The sequence below is a fragment of the Eleutherodactylus coqui genome, chromosome 7, assembly GCF_035609145.1.
Source record: "Eleutherodactylus coqui strain aEleCoq1 chromosome 7, aEleCoq1.hap1, whole genome shotgun sequence".
In the NCBI taxonomy this organism is placed as follows: Eukaryota; Metazoa; Chordata; class Amphibia; order Anura; family Eleutherodactylidae; genus Eleutherodactylus; species Eleutherodactylus coqui.
The window spans coordinates 80,854,113-80,880,419 of NC_089843.1; the positions used below are offsets into that span (position 1 = coordinate 80,854,113).

At 42.9% G+C, this 26,307-nt stretch overlaps 1 protein-coding gene across 4 annotated transcripts in view; it reads left to right on the forward strand.

Annotated features, from left to right (window-relative positions):
* The window catches only part of BOD1L1 (biorientation of chromosomes in cell division 1 like 1), a 57,780-nt gene that overhangs the window by 24,363 nt on the left and 7,110 nt on the right, over positions 1–26,307 (forward strand). The window contains exons 8-19 of one of the 4 annotated variants that reach the window (XM_066573269.1): positions 5,637–5,769; positions 6,128–6,206; positions 8,306–14,485; positions 14,525–15,311; positions 17,698–17,738; positions 19,155–19,239; positions 19,351–19,442; positions 19,531–19,627; positions 19,712–19,758; positions 24,778–24,817; positions 25,281–25,327; positions 25,407–25,485. In XM_066573269.1, the coding sequence (XP_066429366.1) occupies positions 5,637–5,769; positions 6,128–6,206; positions 8,306–14,485; positions 14,525–15,311; positions 17,698–17,738; positions 19,155–19,239; positions 19,351–19,442; positions 19,531–19,627; positions 19,712–19,758; positions 24,778–24,817; positions 25,281–25,327; positions 25,407–25,485 (7,707 nt within the window). Of the gene's footprint in view, positions 1–5,636; positions 5,770–6,127; positions 6,207–8,305; positions 15,312–17,697; positions 17,739–19,154; positions 19,240–19,350; positions 19,443–19,530; positions 19,628–19,711; positions 19,759–24,777; positions 24,818–25,280; positions 25,328–25,406; positions 25,486–26,307 lie in introns of all 4 variants that reach the window. The other 3 variants (XM_066573270.1, XM_066573271.1, XM_066573268.1) reach the window with 3 other exon arrangements.

Consider the following 26,307-nt stretch of genomic DNA (forward strand, 5'->3'; position numbering starts at 1 on the left):
GTTAAAGGCAAATCCAGAGCGTCTCATGGTCTAGACAATTGAAAGCCATGGTTCAGTCCATAAAATGGAGTTAGAGGTCTTTTTCGTATTCTCTTGCTTTCTCCATGATTAGTCTCAGGTTTGAGAAATGATCACGATTGCCTCTGCCTTTTTGAAAACCAGTTTGCTCATCAGACATTTCGGATTCCATGATCGCTGCTAATTGTTTCTGAATAATCTTCAGCATTACAGAAGCATTTAACTAATGTCACTGGGGGACGTCGGTACCGCCCGACGTGCACAGCTGCAAGGTGTGAGACCTGTGCCTTATCCTGACTTTATCCTGTACATCTCTGGCTTTTTTTTTGTGGTGACGGATGTCTGGGACTGCTCTCTGACCACTGTTGAGCCCCTTGGACTGGAGATGACTCCTAATCTGCCGTGATAGAGCTAGCTACACTTAGGAACTCCATTTACAGCTTCTGACTGTTGCTTGACTGGGCTCCAGGGGCAACACCCTGCACTTTCATTGTTTGTCCTCAGGCCTCATGGAGTGCCTTCATAACTGCCTTCCGAATCCTGTCCTGATCTAAAAGGCACAGCGGTAGGATCGATGCGAGCCCTATGGGTCCCACACATCAATCTTTCTCCTGATAGCGTTAAAGAATTTGCTAGAGAAGAACCACAGAGTGCCTCTGATCACTCGGCCTCTACTAGCCGTGAGGTCTTGGCCTCGAACCCTACAACTGGCCCCTCTGAACCAGCTCTAATGCTGAGACAAATGTCTGACCAGCTCCTCTCTATCTAGTACTCCGCTGCTGCCCTCACAGGCTAAATAGGGGATGTTAAAGTGGATGTTGGGCCCCGTGCGTCAAGGTCTCCAAACCGGAGAGATCGTGTGATCAAGCACTCACAGCCATGGTACGCAAACTAGTCTAGAAAACGGAAGCATAGCGGCAGAACAGGATGACTTGAAGATCCGCACCAGGTGAAATAATCTCTGCATCATTGGACTCCCAGAGAGGCAGAGGCTGGAGGACTTGGTCAAACAATGGTTACATGATCTGTTTCCTGAAGGCTTATATTATGGAGGGAGCTCACTGGGTCCCAATGTGGCCTCCTATTCCGGGGGCTTCCCCTCGAGACCTCTACTGGTATAGTTAATTAATTTCCGAGACAGGGATGTGGTCCTGCAAGCCACCCATCAACACGGGAGAATCTGCTATGACAGTTTTGCATTCTCTATTTTCCTGCAGACCTCCAAAAACAAAGGGCATCCTTCATTTCATCTCTTGTAGCTTGTAATTAACTCCAACTATCCTATTCCATGGCCTACTTTAATCTGGTTAATGGAACGATTACCTATATTCTCATTGCTATACCGTATGTGTAGTAGATACACATGTTGGAAATGCACGTTTACGCCACTACAGGTACGAGAGTGGTCCGTGGTGAAGAGATCTGCCACCTCTCAGATAATATCTAGTTTTAAATACCTTCATATTAATATCTCCAGAGATCCTGTTTATAGCAATGACATGATTATTGCCCCATTAGTTCCTTATCTGCAAACTAAATTTAATGTCTGGGATGCCCTTCCTCCAACGGGAGCGGGGAGAATTTAGTTAAAATTATACGTTTTCAAATTCCTGTATGGTCTAGAACACATAGATACTGTCGTGGTTACTTCAGAGGGACAAAGGAATAAAATATGTATACACATAGAAGAGCGTTAGATTCTCCTCAGACCGATGTGCCTCTGCAGAATTTGCCACCCCTTCCATTCTCCTCACTTTTTACCCTTAAAGGGAATACCCCTTTTTATTCAAATTTCACCCCAAACTGGGGGTTGCAGCGCTTTCTTAGCCTTAAAGGCAAGGTATGCTCCATAACTGCAGTCCATGGCCGCTTCCTTATGTACTTTACAGCCTTTCAGTATATGCACATAGAGGTCAGTTAGATTCTCCTTAGTATATACACATAGAGGTGAGGTAGATTCTCATTAGTATATACACATAGAGGTCAGTTATATTCTCCTGAGTATATGCACATAGAGGTCAGCTAAATTGTTCTCAGTGTATTCACATAGAGGTCAGTTGGATTGTTCTCGGTGTATACACACAAAGGTCAGTTACATTCTCCTTAGTATATACACATAGAGGTGAGGTAGAGTCTCCTCAGTATATGCACACAGAGGTCAGTTAGATTGTTGTGCCACATTTCACGTTTTTACAACCTCGGGAAGTTAGATAGGGATGCACTTAATTTTGCAATTGGCATTGAATAATCGAATTGTGATCCCTTTACTTTTCCTATTCAGGACCTAAAGAATGGTTGTGCCAAATTTCATGCTTGCATGACAGCCGGAAGTTACATTACATAGGGTGCACTTAGTTTTGTAATTAGCATTAAGTAATCGAGTTGTGCCAACTTTAGCTTTCCTATTTAGGACCTAAAGAATGCTTGTGCCAAACTTCATGTTTGTACGACACTGGGAAGTTAGAGAATTAGATTAGGTACATTTACATAGTCAAAATTTTTGCACTTGGCATTGAATAATCGAGTTGTGACCCCTTTTACTTTTCCTATTTAGGACCTAAAAAATGGTCGTGCCAAATTTCATTTGTGCAAGACATCGGGATGGTAGAGAATTAGTGGCCAGTCAGTCAGGGCTTTCGCCGATAGATAGGTCTCATCAACAGCAAATAAGCTTATTTAACCACTGTATATATCATGCATCAGTGTTATCTTACCCCAAGTAGACTTTTTAAAATGAAGAGTTCCCACTCCTCAATGTCATCGATGTCCTACACCTAACGCAAATTTTAGCTATCTACTGTGGGGTTGCCCTGCGATTCATTCTTTTTGGGTGGAGGTCACTGACCTCCTTTTAGTCTTTTAATGGGTATGACACTTCCACACATTCCAGAGGTCTGTTTGTTGGGATTTCTAGATGAAGAATAGTGGTAACAGTATGCTCACATTTTCCTTAATGAGGTACTATTTATGGTTTGTGAAGCTATTACAATAAGATGGATGGATAGGTGATCTCTTACACTCTCCCAGAGGTGCAATATGGTTAATACAATACTTTCCTATGAAAGAATTGTATGTAAGAATAGAAAGTGTCCTGATAAACTCCATAAAACATAGGATACATGGTGCAACCCCCAGCCATGACCCATATGCAGAATGCATTCCAGTACTTAACCCCTTAACAATCTGCCAATACGCGTTTTGACGGCCTGTATTGGCGGGCTATGTATGAAGAGAGATTGTGCACCGGTCTTCATCCATACATCGCGGGCGCCAGCTATTTCTTACAGCCGACGCCCTCCGGGAACATCTCCAATAAGCCGCACAGTCCATCAGAGCTGTTAACTATTTAAATGCCGCTGTCAATTCCCCAAATGATGTACGGGACTCGCGTACAGCCGTGCGGGTGTCATGGCAGCTGTGTGCCTTCTGAAAGGCCCCAAGGCTGTCATGGCAGAATGCCTATCAAGCCATGCCAATGGGGTGGCTTGATAGACTTCCTGCTCGATCGTTGTATGCTGTAATGCTATGGCATTACATCAAACGGCAGAAGCGATCAATGCATCGCAAGTTGTTGTCCCCTCTGGGGACTAAAAAATAACAGTGATAAAGGTTTACTAATTATTGGGGGAAAAAAGTAATAAAAGTTAAAAGGAAAAAAAAACAACTTTTGCCATATTTATAATAAAAGAATCTAAATAATGAAACAAAAATACATATTTGGTATCGCTGCATCCATAAAAGTCCAATCCATGAAAGTAACACATTATTTACCCTGCATGATGATCGTCATCAGAGAAAAAAAAAGCTTTTTTTGGCCACCCTGTCTCTAAGAAAAAATGCAATAAAAAGCGATCAAAAAGTCTTGTGTATTCCACAATGGTACCAAGGCAAACTACCAGACATCCAGCAAAAAATGAGCCCTCGCACAACTATGTCGACTGAAAAAAAGGAAAAGGCTATTGTGCACAGAAGATGGCGGCAGAATATGTAGATAAAATTAAATATCTTTGAAAATAAATACATATAGTACAGCGAAAAAAAAACTATATCAGTTTTTGGTATCCTGTCATTTTTTTGCTGCAGTTTGTGCAACGCAGAATCAAGACGCACCGAAATATGGAAGTGGAATCCCCCCCCATTTCTCTCCACTTCAAATTTTTAAAAAAGTTTTTCTGTACATTATATGGTACATTAAATAGTACCATTGAAAAATACAACTGCGTCAATGGATAAATAAAGGAGTTACAATTTATTAAAAGCGGAAGGAAAAAAAGCTTGGGGTTAATAGACTTATTACAGCTTCCCTGTACAGACTAGTCTATATCGATTTAAACTGCATGTTGTTGTTGTTTATTTGATTGTGATTGCTATGTTCTCTTGGATTCCTATACTTTTATGCTTCTCTACCAACCATTACATATGTAAACTCATCTGTATTATGTTTTATGCTGTAACGGTTTAAGGCTGGGCTTACACGAGCGTGTCGATATAGCGTATTCTGCACGGAATACACTATACCTGTCTCTCATAGACGGTCATGTTACCGTTACACAAATTGAAATACGCTCTCAAGAAAAATCGCAGCATGTTCTATCTTGGTGCTTATTACGCGCCCATACACGCCAAGATAAAACTAGTGTTTGACACTAGTTCAGTCACTACATAGTCAAGTTATTAGTAGGGTCAGAGAAGGAAAATGTCACTACTGTGACTAAATCAGAAGAACGTGGGTGAAAAAAAGCACAAAAGTGAAGGGAGGACAAGGGTGGGGGTGCTATCTGGTGTAGTAAGTATAATCGATGCAAAGTCTGATATCTGATGGTCTTACCTGGTAGAGTTGTGCCAGAATGTGCACTACATAGATATACCTCAAAGCCACAGATGTAATAGGTCAGATATGAAGAGACGCTGCAAGCCTGTGTTAGTCCACCGGAAGGCCTTTCCTACAGCTTAAATAAGGTATCGTATGACAGCAAGTAAGATGCGATTAAAACGTTTCGAAAACTTAAAACTACACTAGACGTTCAACCCTAAAATGGAAATTGGGTAATCCTCCTTCTTCCCTGGGATTGAAACGCGTAATTTTATGCTTTTCGTTTTAAAAAAATGAGTTTTAATCACAAACTAGTCTGCTGTCTTAATTGTCGGTACTTTGAGAAGTAGAGCCTATACTAGTTAGATCTCTTACTGCCGCATTACTGCATTCACTATTGTTAAAATTTCATACATATAAACGCTGCTCAAAAAATAAGCCGGAGCGGAAATTGTCTCATCGACACAGGTTCGATTCCTATTATCTGCCGCAGTCTTATCGCCATGGAAAAAAACTGCAACCAGTCATACTTTTATAGTGTTGGCCATCCAACTGAAAGGCATTTCATGTAATACGTGGACAAACGTGGGCCATGGGGTGGGAGCTGCTCTTACGGCCACTTGCCTTTTTTTGCATATAGATGAGGGATCAAGCTGGGGAACCCCTTATTTAACATTCATCTAAGTAGGGTATACAGTATGTGTAGGGTTTGTTGGAATAGGACAAAATCTTTTAAGATATTGCAAAGTGATATTAACGTTAAAGCTAAACATGTGAGATGTATGTTTTGTTTTTTTAACTGTAGGAGGAACAAGTGCTACTGACAAACCTTCCAAAGGACTTAAGCCAAAATCTAGCAGCATAAAGGAAGTGCTCAAAGAACAAATGTTTTTAGAAAAAAAAGTTGCACTGAGCAGAAAAAAGAAGTGCGAAATCCGGTATGAATTCTGTTCGTTATAGCTCGTTTTCTCTGTGAACATTGGTTTTCATTAAACCCTTCCGGGAAGCTTTGCGTTCTGTTAGAGAATCACATCATTAGTGCTTACCTGATAGTCATTCCTTGTAGGTCCATAACGTTTGATCGCTGCCTTGTGCTTTAAGTTCACAGATTCATTGGTGATTTCTTAGAATGTATTGTAGGGAGCCTGTTCTCCCATATATTAATGAATTGATATGTCCTGCACCAGTATAGGTTAAATAAATGAAAGATTTTATCTCTTAAAATCCCGTATATAGTCCACTTTAGTTTCCTGACTGACTATTGTGGCATTTAACCATTTCTCTTGGCTTTTCTAGAACGGATTCTGCTAGCAGTCTGAAGTTAAAAAGTGACCTTCACGATGAAGATTCAAGGGATACCCAAAAGTCTAATGAGGTAGGTAATTTGAAAGAAGGATGTGTTTAAGTATGTTTGTGCATAAACTGATGAAATCGTAGACAAAAGGGGCAAAATCTTAAAGGGGTCTTGTCATAAAGACAGCTTTTGTAAATAAAGCCAATCTGGCAATAAAGGGGTCTGGCTTCAGAAGCAGTCAAGACGTTCTCAGGGAAAGGGGCAGCCAGCTAGACGTGACCCCTACATCGCCGCTAGAAATATTACATCATTACAATTTAAAGTGTAACTCAAATTCCATTTTTTTTTTAAGAAAAAGCCATTATATGTGTGTTTTGAGGTCTCTTTCAGTTTCCCCCCACTGCAGGCTCAGTTTCTAATTACCAGTAGTAGAATGTGCAGACTATTGGATATGTTCTCCAGCACTGCACCGCGTCTCTCAGCCCACAATACTGTGTTTGCATTTAATACGTTTCCTGGGTCCCATGTGCTCCAAATTAAAATTTTAGGATTAATCCTCTGCTGTTCCAGCCTGACTGCAGGAATATGTTGGCGCTATATAAATGAAGATTATTCTTGCTCTTTGTCCCTCAGATGCAGCAACAGAGTGCTTCTTACATTTTGATTAGGACGTTATATGGAAAAATTTTGTCAGGGCTGCCTTTGGGGTACTTGTGGGAGGTAGTGAAAGGCTGGGTTCAAGCCTATAAAAATGTAGGGTATCCAAAAAAGGAAACTCTCCCAGGAGTTTATTGCAGGAAATGAATCCCGAAGTCCACAAATCAATTCTTATCAAAAAAGAATGTGAATACCCATTTTTTTTTTTTTAAGTTGCTTTATACAAATCTTCATTTGCTTCACGGCTTATTTACACGAGCGTATATCGGCCGCCGTTTTCACGGCCTGCCGATATGTGCTACCATCTCATGCGTTGGATTCCAATGCATAAGCTCACATGGACATATTTCCACGGCATAAAAGCGCCCAGCCAGCCAATCTAGTGCCGGGCACTTTTACACCGGCCAGGAATGATCCTGGAACTAGCTTTCTGGCCGGTATATGTAAGCCGCTGCATAGACTCCTATGGGAGCCTATGATAGCTGCCGGAGAAGGGAGGTGGGAGGGAGTTTAGCAGCGTGACTGCTGAACGCTCACCCCCTTCCCTCCTCTCCGCCCCTTGCTGGCTGTTTGCAATAGGAGGGGCAGGGACGGAGCTAACTGCTAAGCTCCTGCCCCATCCCACCCCCTCCCATTGCTGGCTGCTGACAAGGGGCGGAGAAGAGGCGGGAGCTTAGCACACTAGCTGCTGCCCCGTCCTGCCTCCTCCCATTGCTGAGAGTTGGGAAGGGAAGAGGGAGACAGCTTAGCAGAGCTAAACGATCTCCCCCCGCCCAATGGCATTGTAGGCTCACCGTATATGTGCCTCGCCCGGGCCGTCTGAACGGGTGCACAAACGTTAGCTTTGTGCTACCTTCACACTTAGTGGAGTTGCTGTGATTTTACAATGTGGTTATTGGCTGCACAGGTTTTACAAGTAAAACCATTTTTTTTGCTTGTTTTGCATGTGAAAACCACAGGCCAATAACCACATTGTAAAACCCTGGCAATTCACAATTAAAGACATATAATTTTGCTATGCGGTGACTGATCACACAGCACATTGGCTGCATGTGAACCCAGCCTAATACGTACTAGAAGATATAATGATCAGCTGGAGATCTTTGTGTCTGCAGCTGCCTTATCATACAATCTCTCTAGAACTGAACTTGCAGTATGATCCCTCAGTGAGACTAAAATTTCCCTTGATTGTCATGTTTCATATTTTGTATTCTTCAGTGATTGCAGAGGTTGTGATCAATCACAATATGTTAGACAAATATAGGGGAAATTGGCATTTTTTTTCTTCAACTTTGAAACAAATCTAGTTTAATCTCTGTATACGCTATTGACTTAGGGGGAAAAAACTAAAGTATCAAGATAGGAACATTAAAACTTATTTCTGCCTGCAAAGTACTTTTACTGGTATTTGTTGACTACAGTAAAGTTTCTCTGCTACTGTACATTAATAGTTAAAGATATTGTGATTTTTATTCTTTTGGTTTTTTCTTTTGTAACGGAGGTTTTTTTTTTTTCTTACACAGTCATTGGAGAGATCTTCCTCATCCACAAGAGAAGCCAAGACTACTACTTCAAAGATTGACGCTAGCAAAGCCTCAAGAAAATTACTCGAATCCACAGAGTACAGTAAAAATGATTCCAGGGGAGAAAAAGAAATTAAGAAGAAAACTTTTTCAGAAAAAATACAAGACAGTGAAACCTCAGATACTCGGAAACATGTAGAAAAATTAGATTCTGCTTCAGAGGAATATCCAAAGTCTAAAAATGTAAGCAGATCTGAAAAGCATTCAAAAAAAGACAGTAATGATGGAGAATCACAGAATGCCAAGAGCATACCAAGAAAGGAACCCAAGTCTCATAAAAGCGAACGAGAAAGAACTTACTCAGAGGAACGTCCATCCTCAAAGCAAGAGGAGCGTTCGTCCTCCAAACACAGACAGAAAGCTGACAGTATACATAGACAAGCAACAGATGAGTTGGATTCTCAAAAATCTAAAAGATCTTTAAAGGATGAAGAACAGTTGGGTAAACACAGTCAAAGTAAATCAAGCTCTGAAGAGCGAACTGATCGGAAAAATAAGCAGAAGAGTGATATAAAGTCTTCAACGTCCAGCAAAGATGACAGATCATCTGATCATACAGGTAGTAAAAGGGAGAAACATCAGTCCACTGAAAAATCCAGACCTGAGAACAGGAATAAGCGACCAGCTAGCGATTCCAGACAACAAAAAGATCTTAAAAGGTCACACAGTTCCTCTGAGAAAAAATCCAAGTCTTCAGCTGATGATAAAAATGAAGCAGACTCTGCCAACTCTGATAACTCAAGGCAAGAAGAGAATGTTAAAGATCGAAAGAGAACACACAGCTCTTCAGAAGAGAAAGCTCATGCCAAAGCAAAGTTTAAGAGCAGCAATAAATCGCCTAAACAGAACGACCAAGAGGAGTTAAACCAAAAGAGTGAAAAAGAGAAGACACCGGTGGAAGGGTCGACAGAGAAATATCGAAAATCTAAATCTGAAGATAAAGAGGATGATCGAAAGGAAAATGCTGCTCAGAGTTCAAGCAGTGCAGCAAAAGATGCCGCCAGTCAAAAGTCCAAACATAGCGATAAATCAAAGGAAAGAGCTCGGCTGGACAGTAAAGATCGTGACACACTTAAGTCGGATAAGAAATACTCTGGAGAAATATCTAAACTAAAGCATGGTCATAAGGAAGAGAGGCGAAAGAGTGAAAGTGCCAAATTGGAAGAACGATCCTCTAAGTATCCAGAGGAAAAGAGAGTCCAAGACCGTTCAAGCAGCTCAGATCGAAAGTCAAGTAAGAAAACGGTTTCTGAGTACAGAGGTGAAAGTTCTAAAGGTAGTATTACTAAAAAAGGAATGAAATTGGAAAGTGAAAGCGATGCTCAAAGTCTTGCCATTGTCAGTGAGTCAAAAGACGTTGAACGACCTAGAGAGAGCAAAAAGCCTGGAAAAATACATGTGGAGAGCACGCAGAAGGCAAATGCTGAAGTTACGGAATCTGTAACTAATCTTGGTAACTCAAGCTCTCATTTCGTCGCTGAAGCTACTACCTCAAAGAAATCTTTTACACTCAAATCCAAGGCAAGACATGGAAGCCTTGACTCGAAGGAAAGCAGTGGTGCCTTTAAAAATATTGCAACTTCCTTACAAATTATAGCTACCAATGACAGCAATTCATCAACAGCACCATCTGTAGACAACAGTGAACGTAATAAAATGAACATGCCAAGTACACAAAACTCTGCAGCTGCTCAAAATGAGAATGATACAGTAACCCCTCTCAAGAAGTTAAAGAATTTCAGCTTTGAAATTTTTGGTAGGGCTTCCTTGCAACTTAGAGAGCCAGAAAATTCTCAGGGGCAAAGTGAATCTGCTTTAGAACCTAATATTGATAATTCCAGTTTGTCTCCTGATGAAGTATATTCTGAGATAACTGATTCCAATGATGGGGAGATTTCCACAAGTGACCTTGCTGAAGAGGATGGAAAATGCACAAAAGAGGCCGTCAAAAAGGAAAGTGCAAACGTACCGATCGATTCCGTGGAACTTGATAATTTAGTCACTGGGAATAATGTAGAAGCGGAAGCTTTTGCAATGGATATTGGTACATCCGAGGGGGGGAATTTCCAGAGATCTGTTGCAGTCGAAGATGGTGGTAGAGTTGTCCATAGAGATGCTTATTCTGTGAACGTGACTTGTGCAGAAACAAATGTAGTAAGTAGCATTGTGGGAGCCAGTCAGAGGCAGGCCAGTAGCAATATCTGTGTGCAGTCTGGGATTGATAATCAGAATGTAAAGGAAATCGAAAGTGAAGATGCCGCTACTTCTTCCAGCTCTGTTATAGAAACTACCAATGAATTAAGGCTGCTTGGTGAAGACGCTGCCACATCTTCCAATACCACATTAGATATTGGCATTGATAAAAGTTGCATTGAAATGGACACTGTAAACCTTGATAATAGCCGGGGCTATACTTCTTCAGCTTCTGCAGATGGTAATTTTGTGGAAGATGACGGAGATTTTACTATGTTATCTGAAAATAGCTTTGAAGATGCCACCACTACTTCAAGTACTGATAGAAACATGTACCATGAAAACAGAGAAAGTTCAGAAACGTGTTCACAAAGTACCAGTGATAATCTCCCAGAACAAGTTAGTATTATTACTTTTAAGCCTGCAACATCCAGTGCTAACCGAGAATCTACACAAAGTACTCAGGAGAATGCAGCCTCTTCTTCTAACAATGCTGAAGGTTCTCTTCCATCAAGAGAATTGCACAGTGATACCCACACAGCAACATCTTCTGACACCACATCTGAAAGCGAGGGTACTGAAAGTGCTGTTGCCCATATAGCAACATCTTCAGAAAGTTATTGTACACTTTCTATTTCTGAAAATATAACCACACAAGCGGCAACCTCTTCATTTGCTGCAGCAGAAATCGATGGAGGCCTTGGGATATCAGAAAGACACACGGCCACCTCTTCAAGTAGTGTGATCAATAGTAGTGGAGGGTTAAACTTTGAAGTCTCTATAGTCTCGTCTGAAATAGATGGTGAACATGTAGCTGCATCATCCAGTAATTTAACCGATAACGGTACAACTGATGATTCTTTAGAAAGGGAGAGCGACAATGCAGCGAGTTCTTCAAGTAGTCTGCCAACTATCTGCAGAAGCAACCATACATTTGGTAATGCCGAGGAGAGCAAAAATACACGAGCCACATCAAGCACAGAGCAAGATGGCATGAGTGACACATGTATAGACTTGATCTCTTCTGGAACTCCCAAAGAATATCCAGGGAACTCATCAGATCTTGCTATGGACAGTAGTACCGAACTATCCATTGGTAGAGACCTGTACTCTGGAAGCACTTCAAGATGTTCTAGTAGTGGAGGAGATAAGAGCAACAAGTATAAGAATCCAAGTAAGGAAAAAGATAATACAGCATCTTCAAGCAGTGGAGATCCTTCGGTTCGCACGCAGACTTTTACAGAAGAGGCAGCATCGTCCTCAAGCTCTTTCAGGCAAAGTAGTGCAAATCCGACCACATTAAACTCTGAAAACACAGACGGTACAGCATCTTCAAGCATTGCAATGAACCTCACAGCTGATCAGTTTGACAGATCATCTCCTGGAAATAGTACGGATACTACAGCAACTTCATCGAGCAACACAACTAGAAATACTGTTAGTTTACATCTGTATCCCAATACTCAACCCACAGCATCTTCAAGTGTTGCAATGGACAGCAGTACAGAAGAGGATTTACGCATGAGATGTGCTGTGGATATAGATAGAAGTTCAGGCACCGCAACGTCTTCTGATGTCTTGGACACATTATGTACAGAAGACGCAGTAAGAAATGATGAAGCACCTGCATCGTCAAGCACAATGGCTGTGGATAGGACTAAAGAGGATTTGGAAAGTGCTTTTGCAGATAAGACAAGTGAACAGACGGCTACATCTAGCGATATGATGGATAGCAGCATTGAAGATGACAAAACGTGCGCTGTTATTTCCAACAATGCTTATTCAACAGCATCCACAACCATTAGCAATGATTCTAGTGCAATTAAAGCTCATGATATTAATAGTGAAGCTACAGCTGCCACTTCAAGTAACGCTATGGAATCTTCTTTTGATAACGATAATAATGCCACATCATCAGATTACATCATGGGCAGTAGTTTAGAAGGAGACAGACAGGATTTGGGTCCATGCAAAAATGATGAAGCTGCCAGTTCTTCGAGCTTTAGTGATGGTGTAGTGCAAGAAATGCAAACGGAAGCATCCATAGACAGACCTGTTGATGATGCAACAACGTCTTCTAGCACAGGAAGACAGAATGCTATTGGGGAGAGAGATGGAACTATAGGGAATGAAACCAACTTTGAAACCCTAGAAATGCCAGTAGAATCTAGCTTTACAGATAACCACAGCCATACTACCATATCTGGTACTTCGGAAGAGGTTGCTGTTCATTTGTCAGGGGCAGATGCTAATGACGATTCGGGATGCTTTGAGGCAAACTCTGATGATGGAGAGAATGATGTTGGCTATGAAAAGGAGGATGCTGTGAGCAGTGCAAGTTCTGAAGAGCAAAAACATGTCTGTAGTTTATCAAGGCAGCTTGGAGATCGAGAAACCGATGGTGTGGTAACTAGTGCCAGTACTGGAGCTAGAGTGTCACCTGGTAATAGAGACAATTCTGAAGCTTATGGTCATGTTTCTTGTGCAGACAAAGTAGTCAGTTTCGACGCATGCAATATTATAGCTTATTGTCCTGTAGAAATGTCAGTTTCTCATACAAATGATCTTGATATAAATGAAGATCAGGAGTCTGAGGCTTCTGCTGACAACCGGGACGCTGAAGATCCTGAGAGAGCTGCTTCTGCGGAGAACACACAGTTCGAGGACCTTGCTGTTATAGTAACAGAGCATGAAGCTTCTAGACCGGTTAACCAGCCTGTATTGGAAGAAGGTGAAGGGGCTGTTACCAGTACAGGCATTTCTGAGGAAAATGATGGTCTAAAACCAGATAACAATGTATGCTGTGCCACAGAAGGCACAGAAAGTAGCAATATCATGGGTAGACCTGCAAGTATAGATTCCAGAGTTGCTACAGAAGATGATGAAAGTGCCATCACAAGTACTGGAGCTAAAGAAGATGAAGAAGAGGAAGAAGGCTTTGTCACAAGCACTGGAACTGGAAGTGAAGACTCTTCATTTTCAATCACTGTAGATCATAATTCCAGTAATTTAATGCATACTGCAGCAGTGCCAAAAAGTATTAGGCATAGCAGAATTGAAGAGCAGGCAGTGTCAGTGGCACAGGTTGAAGATGAGGCAATGGCATGGGTTGAGGAAAGGGCAGTGGCAGAGGCAATGGCACGGGTTGAGGAAAGGACAGAGGAAATGGCACGGATTGAGGAAAGGACAGAGGCAATGGCACGGATTGAGGAAAGGACAGAGGCAATGGCACGGATTGAGGAAAGGACAGAGGCAATGGCACGGATTGAGGAAAGGACAGAGGCAATGGCACGGATTGAGGAAAGGACAGAGGCAATGGCACGGATTGAGGAAAGGACAGAGGCAGCGGCACGGATTGAGGAAAGGACAGAGGCAGCAGTGGCACGGATTGAGGAAAGGACAGAGGCAGCAGTGGCACAGGTTGAGGAAAGGACAGAGGCAGCAGTGGCACAGGTTGAGGAAAGGACAGAGGCAGCAGTGGCACAGGTTGAGGAAAGGACAGAGGCAGCAGTGGCACAGGTTGAGGAAAGGACAGAGGCAGCAGTGGCACAGGTTGAGGAAAGGACAGAGGCAGCAGTGGCACAGGTTGAGGAGAGGACAGAGGCAGCAGTGGCACAGGTTGAGGAGAGGACAGAGGCAGCAGTGGCACAGGTTGAGGAGAGGACAGAGGCAGCAGTGGCACAGGTTGAGGAGAGGGCAGAGGCAGCAGTGGCACAGGTTGAGGAGAGGGCAGAGGCAGCAGTGGCACAGGTTGAGGAGAGGGCAGAGGCAGCAGTGGCACAGGTTGAGGAGAGGGCAGAGGCAGCAGTGGCACAGGTTGAGGAGAGGGCAGAGGCAGCAGTGGCACAGGTTGAGGAGAGGGCAGAGGCAGCAGTGGCACAGGTTGAGGAGAGGGCAGAGGCAGCAGTGGCACAGGTTGAGGAGAGGGCAGAGGCAGCAGTGGCACAGGTTGAGGAGAGGGCAGAGGCAGCAGAACAAGTTGATGAGGGTGCAGTGGCAGAGTTTGCAGAAGAGGCAGTGGAGGAGGAACAGATTGAGGAAGAGGCAGGTGCAGAGGAGCTTGTTAACGAAGAGGTATTGGCAGAGGTTGAAGAAAAGGTTGGTGAAGTACTTGAAAGTGTTATAAGCGTCAGTATCACACCAGTGATATTGAATAGATCTTCAGAAATTGAATGTATTCCTTGTCCTTCAGTGAAGAGTGTTATTCCTGATAATTGTGCCCCTGAGTCCTTAACACTTGATGCTGCAAAGGTTCCTGAGGAGCAATTTGATTTAAAGAAGGAGCATCAGTGCAGCACTGACTTGAATGCTAGTGTTTCAGGTGATTCTCGAGGTTCTCTTGCAGAGAGCTGTGGTGAAGTAGCTAACACCATTTTAGATGGTGGGACATTGCATTCTGATGTAGCACATCGCACGTTTGAAGAAAATATGGTTCCTACAGCTTTGTCAGAAGAGAGTTTGGAAGATGGCAAAGTGCTTGTTCCTTCTGCTGGCAGCAGTGAAGCTGCTCCCGTAACAGTGACTGCACAGGTATCCAACACAGAAAAAGCCTCAAACTCCAATGAAGATGTACCATCAGAACCCAGGCAGGGTAATATGTCTGACCATACAGTGACTGTTTCTGAGAAGTCCAACAACAAACATGAGTCTGAGGATACTCCCAAGACAAATGAAGACCATAAGAAAACAGAACTAGTCCACAACTCTACCTCAGCTGATGCCTCTGAAAACCAAATACCAATTCTTAGTTCAGGTAGGTTTTGTTTCTTGTGCTTGAATTTACATAGTGAGTTCTATGTAATACGATTGAATATCCACCTTGTGTGTAAAGGAAATGGTACAAAGTTGGTTGATACTTTTTCTGTCTACTGGTGGCAGCCATTAAGACACATTTCTAAGACAATTTGTTTTTGATTTTTTTGTTTACCTTTTGCCGAAGGGCAGTAGGGTCTCAATACGTTGGTATGTCTCCCCTTACTTCAATTGCCATTCGTTTTTCTTGAAGGATTAAGTTTTCTTTTCCTTAACCAGCTGTATGAGGGGCTGCTGATAAGTCTTTGGCTTTACCAAAGAAAATATTATGAAGTCGTGGATACTTCAGAGGAACCAAGGAATAAAATATGTATAGAGGAGTGTTAGATTCTCCTCAGACTGCATGTACCGATGTCCCTCTGCAGAATGTGCCACCGCTCCCACTCTCCTCACTTTTTACCTCTAAAGGTAACGCCTCTTTTTATTCAAATTTACCTTGAGACTGGAGGTTGCGGCCTCTTCCTGGCCTTAATCCCTTAGTGATGTCCCCATTGCCTTTTTTTTTGTCCCCGGTCACATGATAAAAAGTAACATACTATGTAAGTACGAATGAAGACAAAGTCCATCTAGTTCAGCCTGTTTATCCTTCTATGTTGTTGATTCAGAGGAAGGCAAAAAACCCCAAGAGGCAGGAGCCAATTAGCCCTTTTGGGGGAAAATTCCTTCCCGACTCTCTAATGGCAATCAGACTAATCCCTGGGTCAACCCCTAATAGTTCCTACCTGCCTGTATATCCGCATTAACAATTAACCTAATATTTATATCCTGTAATATCCTTCCCCTCCAGAAGACACCAAGTCCTCTTTTAAACTCGTCTATGGATTTTTCCATCGCCACATACTCAGGCAGAGAGTTCCACAGTCTCACTGCTCTTACAGTAAAGAACCCTTTTCTGTGTTGGCGATCATCTTCCTTAGGCCGGTCTCATACAACCGCATAAGGTTTTACGGATTCCACATGTGTTAGATCCGCGGTAATACTCACATTAGCGGGTTGGAATTACGTAATCCACTCGCAGAAAACAGGACGCAGCAGTTTCTATTTTACTGCAGATATCCATGACAGAGTCCATTTATCTCCATGGTCGCGGATATACCCGCAGCCCATACGTAACTACATTGTGTATGAGCTGCGGGCACCCACGTCATCTCTAAGCGACGGTGCGATAAATGCAAACAAAAAAAGATGTACTGTGCATGACCGCCTGTGAGAGTAGGCAGTTATGCGCAGTACATTACACAGCCGTACGCAGGGCCTCTGCCTGGCTCACAGCTGGGATTCGCTGCTGGTCTCTGCAAGCGGATTCTACATACGGCTGTGTGAGTCCGGCATTATTCAGATCGCTACCTGTAATACGTCATTTACAAGAAGCTCCGGGAACGCTCGCCGTCCTGCAGTTCCAGGAGCAACTTGTTGAGCGTCTTCTGTGTGAGACCGCCGCACCTCAGTGAGCTTATGAAGCCTCACAGAGCGCCTCTTTTTATACTCCGTACCTGCCGCTGAGATCAGGAAGTACCCCCCAAAAAAGCATGGGAGCAGGAAGAATACCCGGTTTCATTGCCCCATGCGCCCATCCCAACCAGGCCCCCGTAATTTCTTCTGTCTTCGGACATACCACACAGCTTACATTATTACTTTTATCGAGATTTAGGGAACGCCAAAAGTGGGGGGAGGGGGGTATTTTTAGGTAGCAATGGGGCCTCGAATTTATTCAGTTGTGCCCTGAAATCCAGTGGGTGTTCCCTCCATTATAGGCCTAGCCATGTGTCTTGTGACTTGATTTGGGCCACAATGGTTTTGTTTATAAACACGGGACAAACAGGGGGATCCATTTTGGGGTGCACGTCTTCATTCATATGTATGCTGTACAAAAAACCTGTTTTAAATTGACCCAATTGCCAAAAAAATGGAAATCGTAATTTTTTTCATACTGCTCTGTTTAGATTCATTCAAAAACTATCGGCTCAAAATACGCAGTAGACCCCTAAATTCGTTAAGGGGTCTAGTTTTCAAAATCTGAGGGGGGGGGGGGTTCTCTATCGTTTTGGCCACTGAAGGGCTCTACAAGTGGGCTATGGGGCATCAAATGCTTTTAAGCAAAATTTCTGTTCTGAAAGCCACTGGCTGCTCCTTTCATTTTGGGCCCCGTTGTGCATCCAGACAATCCAGACAGGATTGATGGCAATTCCCAGGATTAATCCTACTAATCAGCAAATAGTTACGTTATAGTTTCTTATGCAGTTCTCTTTTTTATAATCTTCTTTAGTGTCTTTAGAGGAAATGCATAAATAGTTTTCATAATTTCTTGTATTTTTTTTTCTTTACAGACTCTGAAAGTATACAGTTGGAGCAGGATGCTGAATCTCATGTGAGTAATCTGTGCATTTTGGAGTTTCAGTGATCTCAATAGTTGGTTCATATTTGCGTTTTGGCTGACTATCTAACATGACTGCAGAAATTGGGGAAAGAATTATCGGGCATGTAAGATTTCAACATATCTGATCCTTTTGCATGAGATAAGCTGCTGCTATAGAAATCTGGCTTTCCACTTTCCCCATTGAAAACACATGACTGCTCAATTGTACCAAGCATGCTTGTGTATGAAAAAGTCGGGGGAATAGCTGTTAGGTAAACAAGTGTTCAGCCCACAGCTATTGTTACTGTATAGGTAGCTACACAGCGTGCCTGCATCTCTAGATGACTTTTGGAATAAGTTGCCGTGTGAATACCTGAGGTATAACACTATTTCTGGCCATTATATGACTTGAGTTTATCACAAGTTTTCACCTTTGCTGACTACATCTCTAATTTTCAATTCCCTCTGAACTGGTGGGTGGAGCATGCTGCTATGTCTTCAAGTAGACAGAAAAAGCTGCAGATTCTGTTCTCTAATTCGCTTAAGGTCTTCCACACAAATAACACCATCTGGGAAGTCCACTAGAGAAGTATTGATTAGTCTAGATGTGATTCCAGTAGCTGTAAATCACTTACCAGTTAGCTGCAGCACTGTCTGCTAGTCTCTACTTCTGTCTCCCTCCTTCCCTCTCCATAGACTTCTATGGGCAGCATGTGACAACACTGTCCTCCACTTCCTGTTCTTCAACTTATTTCTGTTATTGGAGATGTTTATTACTTGACAATAAGCAGTGGACAGTAAATTAGGAGACCTCTAGTGGATCAGCACTGTAGAAAGTTTCTTCTCTTTATTAACCCAAAATGACAGAATTTTTTTGCTAATTACAACATTGACTATCGTATTAACACAGATTGTCTCAAAGTGCAGTGACCATTTATGTAGTTTAGAAGGTATCAGCCATTTATGCAGATCACTTTAGATTGATAGATCTGAATAGACAGAAATCTGTGCTTGTAAAAGCACCCTATGGTATTCCTCTATTGCCACCCATTTTCCATTTTTCCTATTGATAGCCCGCATCCTTATAGAGCTTTTCTTTGAATTCGCTACTGTTGACCTATCCTCGGGATTTCTGCCAATGAGCTGATACTCTAGCCTGCTGTCAGATCAGCCTAGCCGGACATTTGTCTGAAGATCAGAGCCAGAAGTGAAATAGAGCGCTTCGCTCCCATTGAAATCAGTGGGGGCGATGCCTTTTATTACACTTCCGTCTCGGCTGCTCTGACAGTGAGGATGGTGAGGATCCCAAGTGGCGGATCTCCGATGTTCAATATTGATGATCTATCCAGAGGAATATTTCGGAATGACCCCTTCTAAAATATTTGACCACTGCACCTATTTTTCAATTTAATGCTTTTAATATTTTAGGACCAGACCCATGATGACAAAGATGAATCTCTTTCAGCAAAGATGGATAGAACAGAAGAACCTGAAAGCGTTACAGAGCGAGAAGGTTAGTACAAACTCTGCTATGAAGACTACGGTGAGGTATTGAAGGACCTGTAAGTGCTATTTAGGATCGTAACTGGTATAAATCTAGTTTTGTGCTTGCTTCATAACACAGATAATGACCTTATCAAAAAAATTGATGATAAAGCTCGAAAAGAAAAGTGTGAAACGGAAAGAACTGAACCAGATCCAAAAACCGACAAAGTGGTAAGCCATTTTTACCTTTTTATAAACTCTTTATTTCCTGTATTTTACTACATGTGCTATGAGATTTATTTTTCTTCTATACTTTTAGGAATCTGAGTCTAAACCGCAACCTGAAAAGAGAAAGAGGGGCAGGCCCCCAAAGAGGCGTACTCTTTTAGCTTTGGCGGCAGCAGCGGCGGCGGCTGGTAAGTGTGCTCCACCTTGTCCGTTTATCCTGCTATGTTCTATTCACTGAGTGGTCCTCATGTGTTTGTGCTGTTCTGTCATAGAAGAAGCAGCCAAGAAGGAGTCTTCAGAAGCGCAGCACCCCCTAGATGTACGTATTGCAACTATAGTTTCATAAAATAGTCAATTCTGTTTGTGGTTCGTTTTTTTTTTTGTTTGTTTTTTTTCCTCTCGTCTGTGTCATTGGGAAACACACTGCAAGACAGACCTTTGGTATAACTGCTACCACTAGGAGGTGGATACTGAGTGCAAAAGAGTGTTAGTTCATTCCACCAGCTATGCTTCCCCTGCAGACACAGAGCTAAATCCGTTTTAGATTAGTGTCTGTAGGAGACAGACCTCCCTGCTCTGCAGGTCTTCTCTTTTGTTATTTTTCCTTTACTCCTTTAGGTCGGAATCGGGAATAAGTTGACTTCCCTGATTTGTCCCTAAATGAGGAGGGCAAACAGTGCTGTATCTGACACGCTGCTACTACCTCCTCCAAAAAGAAAAAGTGGAATAGAGCAGCCACAACGGATTCCCACTAGCCATGGGGTCACCTGACTGCTTCTGCCTCATCCAGCGTCCTCTCACCACTAAGTGACAGTAGCTGAAGGGGTGACCCTGCTGGTTCTCGGGGGAAACCCAAGTGAAGATGAGATGAGTAAATGGGATAAGATAAGTATGACGCCCACCTCGCCTTGGTTGTCTTTCACCCTCGACACATGCAGGTGGCCTCACTTCTTCCCTTCTACCTGCTCGAGGAGTTCCTGAGCTTCTTTGTTTCTCCTTCCACCCTCTGCTGCTACCCCAGGCTTTCACGCTCCAGGTAACATGGCTCTCCATTTGGTGCCCAACGCTCTCACTATATTGTATTTGGTGCCCTGCTCCCTAGTGAGATCTCCTAGGTCATCCTCAACCCCATCTTTGTGTTAACCCTTTCCAATCCACTGTCTGACGTCTAAAGATATTCTGATTGAAGGCTGTACAGCTCCGATGTCGGAAGATGTCCGGCAGGGTATTCCTACTGTAGATTACTGGCTGCTCTGCTGTCAAGGGCCTCTCCAGCGTGTTCCATACTGCAGTACTGGCACTAGCCTGCAGATGGCGCTATTGTATAATGGCAGAAAGAGAGACACCTAAGAAACACTGAATCCAAAATTGGATTGCAAAGGGTTAAGTTCCCTGACCAAGCTACGTGTGTTGTCAGCACCCAGGCTTTTGTATGTCCTGTGGCGCTGCACTCTGCTAACAGGAGAAAAGGGAGGTAGAGCCCTCCTCCCTACAATGCCACATGTTGCTCTAATCGGTCGGCTTCATTCCAGTGCCTCCGATCCCCTTTGCCGGTCGGGCTCCTGATTTAGGTCCTGGCTTTCAGGCCTTCACTAGCGGTGGGTACGGCTTCTGGTGGGAGGTGCTGTGTGGGGTCGCAGGACTTCCAGCGGGCGCACTGCTGGGGCTTCATAACTTACTAAGGCAGGAGTTACTACCCCAGTGGGTGCTTCCTTTTGTTGGACATTGTGGCTGCCAGGTTTATCAGTCCCAATCTTTTTGCCCACAGCGACACCTGCACGGATAGCTGTTCCTTAACATGGTCCCGGTCCCCTGCCACAAAGTGGACATTGGGGGCTCAAGAGCCTTATGTTTCCCATTTTTTGTGTTTACGGAGGCAGCAACACCAGGCTATAGCGGCACTCCAGACTCCTTTTCTGCGCTGGACGTAGGTAAGCTCTCTCCTTAGAACTTTCCCCATATCTTCCTCCATCAAGGTCTTGTGAAGCCCTCAAACAGGGTTTATTGCCTCATTCTCCCTTTTATGAAGGAGGAGTGGTGTCTTTACCAGTTGTTACATATAAAATAATTATGCAGTGTTTAAACGTTTCTGGTTCCCTTCCTTGCCCGTGTTTATAACACACTGGTACTCCTGATACCGCGGGGATTCTGATAATTGGCTAGGCTCTGTATTCGCCATATTACACTGAAGACTGGCGTAGCACTGCCTCATCTACACGGTCCATAAGGGGAATAAATATATTACTGCTGGACTCTGTACCAAACACGATTACACAGTGATATCAGGTAGTCTTTATCCCTCCAGGGAGGAATCTTCATATCTCTGCTGTCTGCACTGATTATGGGCATTGGCCATCCATATTATTGTCTTCCATGGGACAAATCACTGCCTCTGCTAGACTCTGACTTGCATTCTCGCACAATGCCGGCGAGCATCATTACCTTCTTGGATGAGATTATTATATGTTGCTTAACTCTGAATCCTAGGCATTTGGGCTACAGCTTTCCTCTCCTCTTTCCGGTGGAAGGGTGCATACACCGAGCGCACATTCACACTATTCTGCAGGAAGCATGAGTGCTGTCTTCCACAGTATATTTTTACTACAAGGCTACCCAGTTTTTGCTTAGTTGCCAACAGCTCATATTTCCTTCTGAGAAACCTGTTGGTCTGTCGCTGCATTGATTTAATTGATTTAATTAGCGTATTGAATTAATATATCGCATAACGTTGCTTGGAGGGGCGTTGTGCCGTGTTTGTTCTTCCCATTGGGTCCATATATCGCATAACGTTGCTTGGAGGGGCGTTGTGCCATGTTTGTTCTTCCCAAAGACAGAGTAGTCAGTTGTCGGCTGGTCGCCCCCTCTGGGCAGATTATGTACAGTCATTGACAACATCATTGTAACATTTTTTTTTCCTCCCGCGAGCAGATTATTACTGCACTTGAATCTGAGCACTCTGGGGATCACCGTGGCCCACGCCATGCAGCATGACAGCTGGGAGCTGAACTTTATATCCAAGCAAACTATTTCTGATAATATTGTACTTCTAGGCGGGTGTCCTCCAAATAGTACTTACTCAGGCTTCTCTGGGTACAAGGATAGAACATCCTCTATCCTTCTGTAGATCCGTTTGCTTGGTGTGATTTGCCCTCTCTTCCTACTCATCACATTCAGCAATCAGCACTTGTGTTAATCATTCACAGCATCCCTTTCAATAGAGGAGTGATTTCCTCTTCTGGCCACTGTATCGGATGCACCCACCCATTTATAGAGCATCGGAGAGCTGCTGTGCACGCATTATTCAGAGTTTTTAACAGGCATGTAGTTGCACATTCTGCACCCCCCACAACACCCTTTCTGTTTCTGCAAAGGCTGGTATTAGATTGCCTATTCCTGCATAATTCTCTTCGCTACAGATGCTTGTCGTTCTTGCACACTAATGTATGATCAAGGGATAACCTCTTCAGTCTCCTCATGAACGCTGTTATTAATCAAGTTTGCCACATTGAAGGTCACTGCAACATTGGCCTATGTAGGCAATCAAAGGAAGACACCCATATTGGGACAGCCAGGTCGAAGACTCAGACTCCAATGCTTTTTTACACTATCAGGCCTGCCCAGAGGGTGGACCATCGCCCCTTGAAAAGTCAAGAGCGAGGTTAATTTTCAGCATGGTTTTTAGCCATAATTTTGTTTTGCTTTTTTACTGCTGGCAAAGAGGGATGACGCCATACATTTCAATGGTTTGCCAGCACAGGGCATTTATCCTGCCTCCTATCCCATAGTGCTGTGCTCCTATCTTCTGGTGCTTGTAGAAAAGCAGGGGTACCGCGCTTACTGGTAGGTGCCCCTCCATTAGAATGCTAGACACTTCCTGGTCGACAGATGATGTGGCAAGTATTTTGGCTTTCCTTGTGATAAGGTCTTTTGCCCGGGCCTCACCCCTTTTTCTTCTCAGTTCTTTGAAGTGCATTTCCTTGAATTCTCAGCTGGGCCTACTAGTTACTCGGACCCATGAGCAATGGGATACTGATCATACTCGCTTTTTTATTTTCATTCACCCCCCTCTTGGAAACCGCTTTGGAATGTTCCAAGGTCTTACTGGGTTCTCCAATGACACGGACGAGTTACGGTAAGTAACAAAAATCCTATAACCAAATTACTGCGGCTGTATGAAAATTTGTTGTAATGAAAATGCTGGAGCAAATATTTGAACGGCTAAGTGTAGAGTTTTTTTTATTTTATTTATTTTTTTACTTTTTGTCCTTTTTATAGTAGATTACACCTGAAAGGGTTTTCCCATTTCAAGACAGGATATGTCATAAATGTCTGATAGACGCAAGTCCCACCTCCTGGGACCCACACCTATTTCCAGAACAGGGGTCCCCCTGGCTCGCTTCCACACCCACCAGTGGCTGGAAACATGGAAATAGCCAAACTTGAGTGTTCTATGTTTTTTCCATAACTGCCATAGAAGTAAGTGGGAATTACTGAAACAACATAGCAGTCAGTTTGATATTTCTGCAATTCCAGACACAACTGGCCACTGAGTTTGTTTCGTTGGTATGGAAATACCTATTTTTTAGGCCTTGTTCACCTTTACAACCAAGTTTTATTCATTGCCCCCATTTTTTGCATATGCAAATAGTCTTAATTATGAGTTTGCTATCATCCTGTGTCTACAGCTCCTGTGCAGGCCTAGTTGTCACCATGGTAATAGACTGCAGATAAGTCCTGTGTAGTCGGATTCTTATGTGTTTCGGCACATTAGCAAGAAGTAGGGAACAGATGAAATAAATATATAACTGCTGTCTCTGGCTGCACTTGGTTTGTTGTCTGTTGCCACAGAGACATACAGGTCTGCAGAGGTGCTGTAGACACATCATTTTTAGTTTCGACTTTTTTTTACCAAGTTACTTTATTTTCCATGCATTGGCATAATAAAAATGGCTGCAACGTTGTACACCGCTTTTAATAGTACAGATTCAAGGGAAACAAATGAGAATAGGCATGGAAAGATTATGCCAGGAGAAGCGACCACTTTCCATTCCTTTATTTATACTGTGCCACAAAAGCAGGGTATGCTGTAGTGTAATAAGAAAAGGGATAAAATAGCAATTTGTGCTAAAAACCTTCTGTGATTGCGACCTTTAAAAATCACGTTCTCTGCTACCTGCAGTTTTGTATGGGAGGATCGCAATAGGAAAATACAGAAACCACTTCTGCACTTATTAATTTATACTTTTTTTTTTCATTGTATAAACTTATTTATCTATTAACTATTCTTCACTCCCTTTTATTCTCATAATTTATTCTCATTGCTTTCTTGTTTCTTCAGGAAAAATCTACATCTGCAAATAATGACAATGGGAATAAAGGTATGTAACCTCATTGAGTGCTATGTGGCCTGGAAAGGAGAAGGCAGAAGCGGTTAAAAACAGCTTTTCCATTCTCCTCCAGGTCCTCAGCTGACTGCTTGATTGCAGAAGCTTTAATCCCATGCTGTATTTATACTATCGGCCAGGATTACTGCCCAGGACCAAGCGCCTGTAAATTTACCATGCTTGGTCCTTAAGGGGTTAAGCACTCCTGTCCCTACAGAGGTCAAGGGGCATCCTCCAGTAGTTTTGTGATGACTGGACGATGTGGAAGAGAAGTTAAACGAGCACGTGTTGGATGTGTGCGGGGTGCCCTGCGTACATTTGGCCATGTAGTGCTGTGGATCTGACCTGGATATTGCAAAGAAAGTTGCACAATGGTTCATTTAGCTCAACTGAATATCTATCCTTTAGGCTGTTTTCACTTTTTATCTTAAACATGACTAATGTTTCCTTTTCTTAGGTGCTCCTGGTCCGAAGAAAAGTGAAAGCGAAGTGAAACAATCAGAGGTAAGACACATTAATGTGTTTGTGTTAATGACAAAATAATGATGATGGACATGAATTCTAACGTGCTGTCATCTTTTAGGAGAACAGTTCAGACAAAACTCCAGAGCCTGTGTCCAGAAGAGGAAGGAAAAAAAAACGTTCACCAAGTTCTGAGACAGGTAAAAGATCCAAGTCTTTGTTTTTTTTTTTTCTGCAACTCCTAGTTGTCACCATGATGAGTACTTTTAGGAATCAAGCTGATCGCCATTGGGTCCGGCTTATGAAAACCCCATCAATCAGCTGCTATTGTCAGGGAAAGTATTGCTATTTATGTACATGTTGATCAGGCTGGGGTGCCAGAACTACTTAGCACCTCTGTGCTCTGGCTTATAGAGAAGAGGGAATCATGAGTCATGGACCCCTTATGATGCCCTGTGGTTGTCTTAGTGCAGCGACTCTACTAAGTATAGTCCTTGATACTACTTTGCTTGAATTTTCTGGTTTCACCTGTCTAATTTTCAGTCTTCTTTGAACTGGTAGGTGGAGACTGCTGGTATAATGTTTCCTATGCAATGCACACATAAATAATTGATTCTTCTCCTCATAACCATTTCTCATATACAGAGAAGCAGCAGAAGCATAGAATACACTACAGAGAAAAACTGAGCAGTTTTAATTTGATTCCCATGGCTGTTAGATAGTAAAAAAAAATCAGTTTAAACTGCAGCAGAATCTATTTGTTTCTCTGCTTTTCTTACATTCAGCTCCTGCTCCCTCCTCCCCATAGACTTCTATTGGCATCATGAAATGAAGCATTTTTTCCTTTGATTAGACAGACATATTACAAAGTTTATTTTATTCACCTATACTATGAATTTTGTTAAAAGTACTAAGAAGGGCCTTGGTAGTTTGGTGGGGTCCGACCTCTGGAACCTTTGATTAGCAGAATGAAGGGAATGAGCCACTATGCTTGTGTAAATGATGAAGAGGTGTACCTGGCA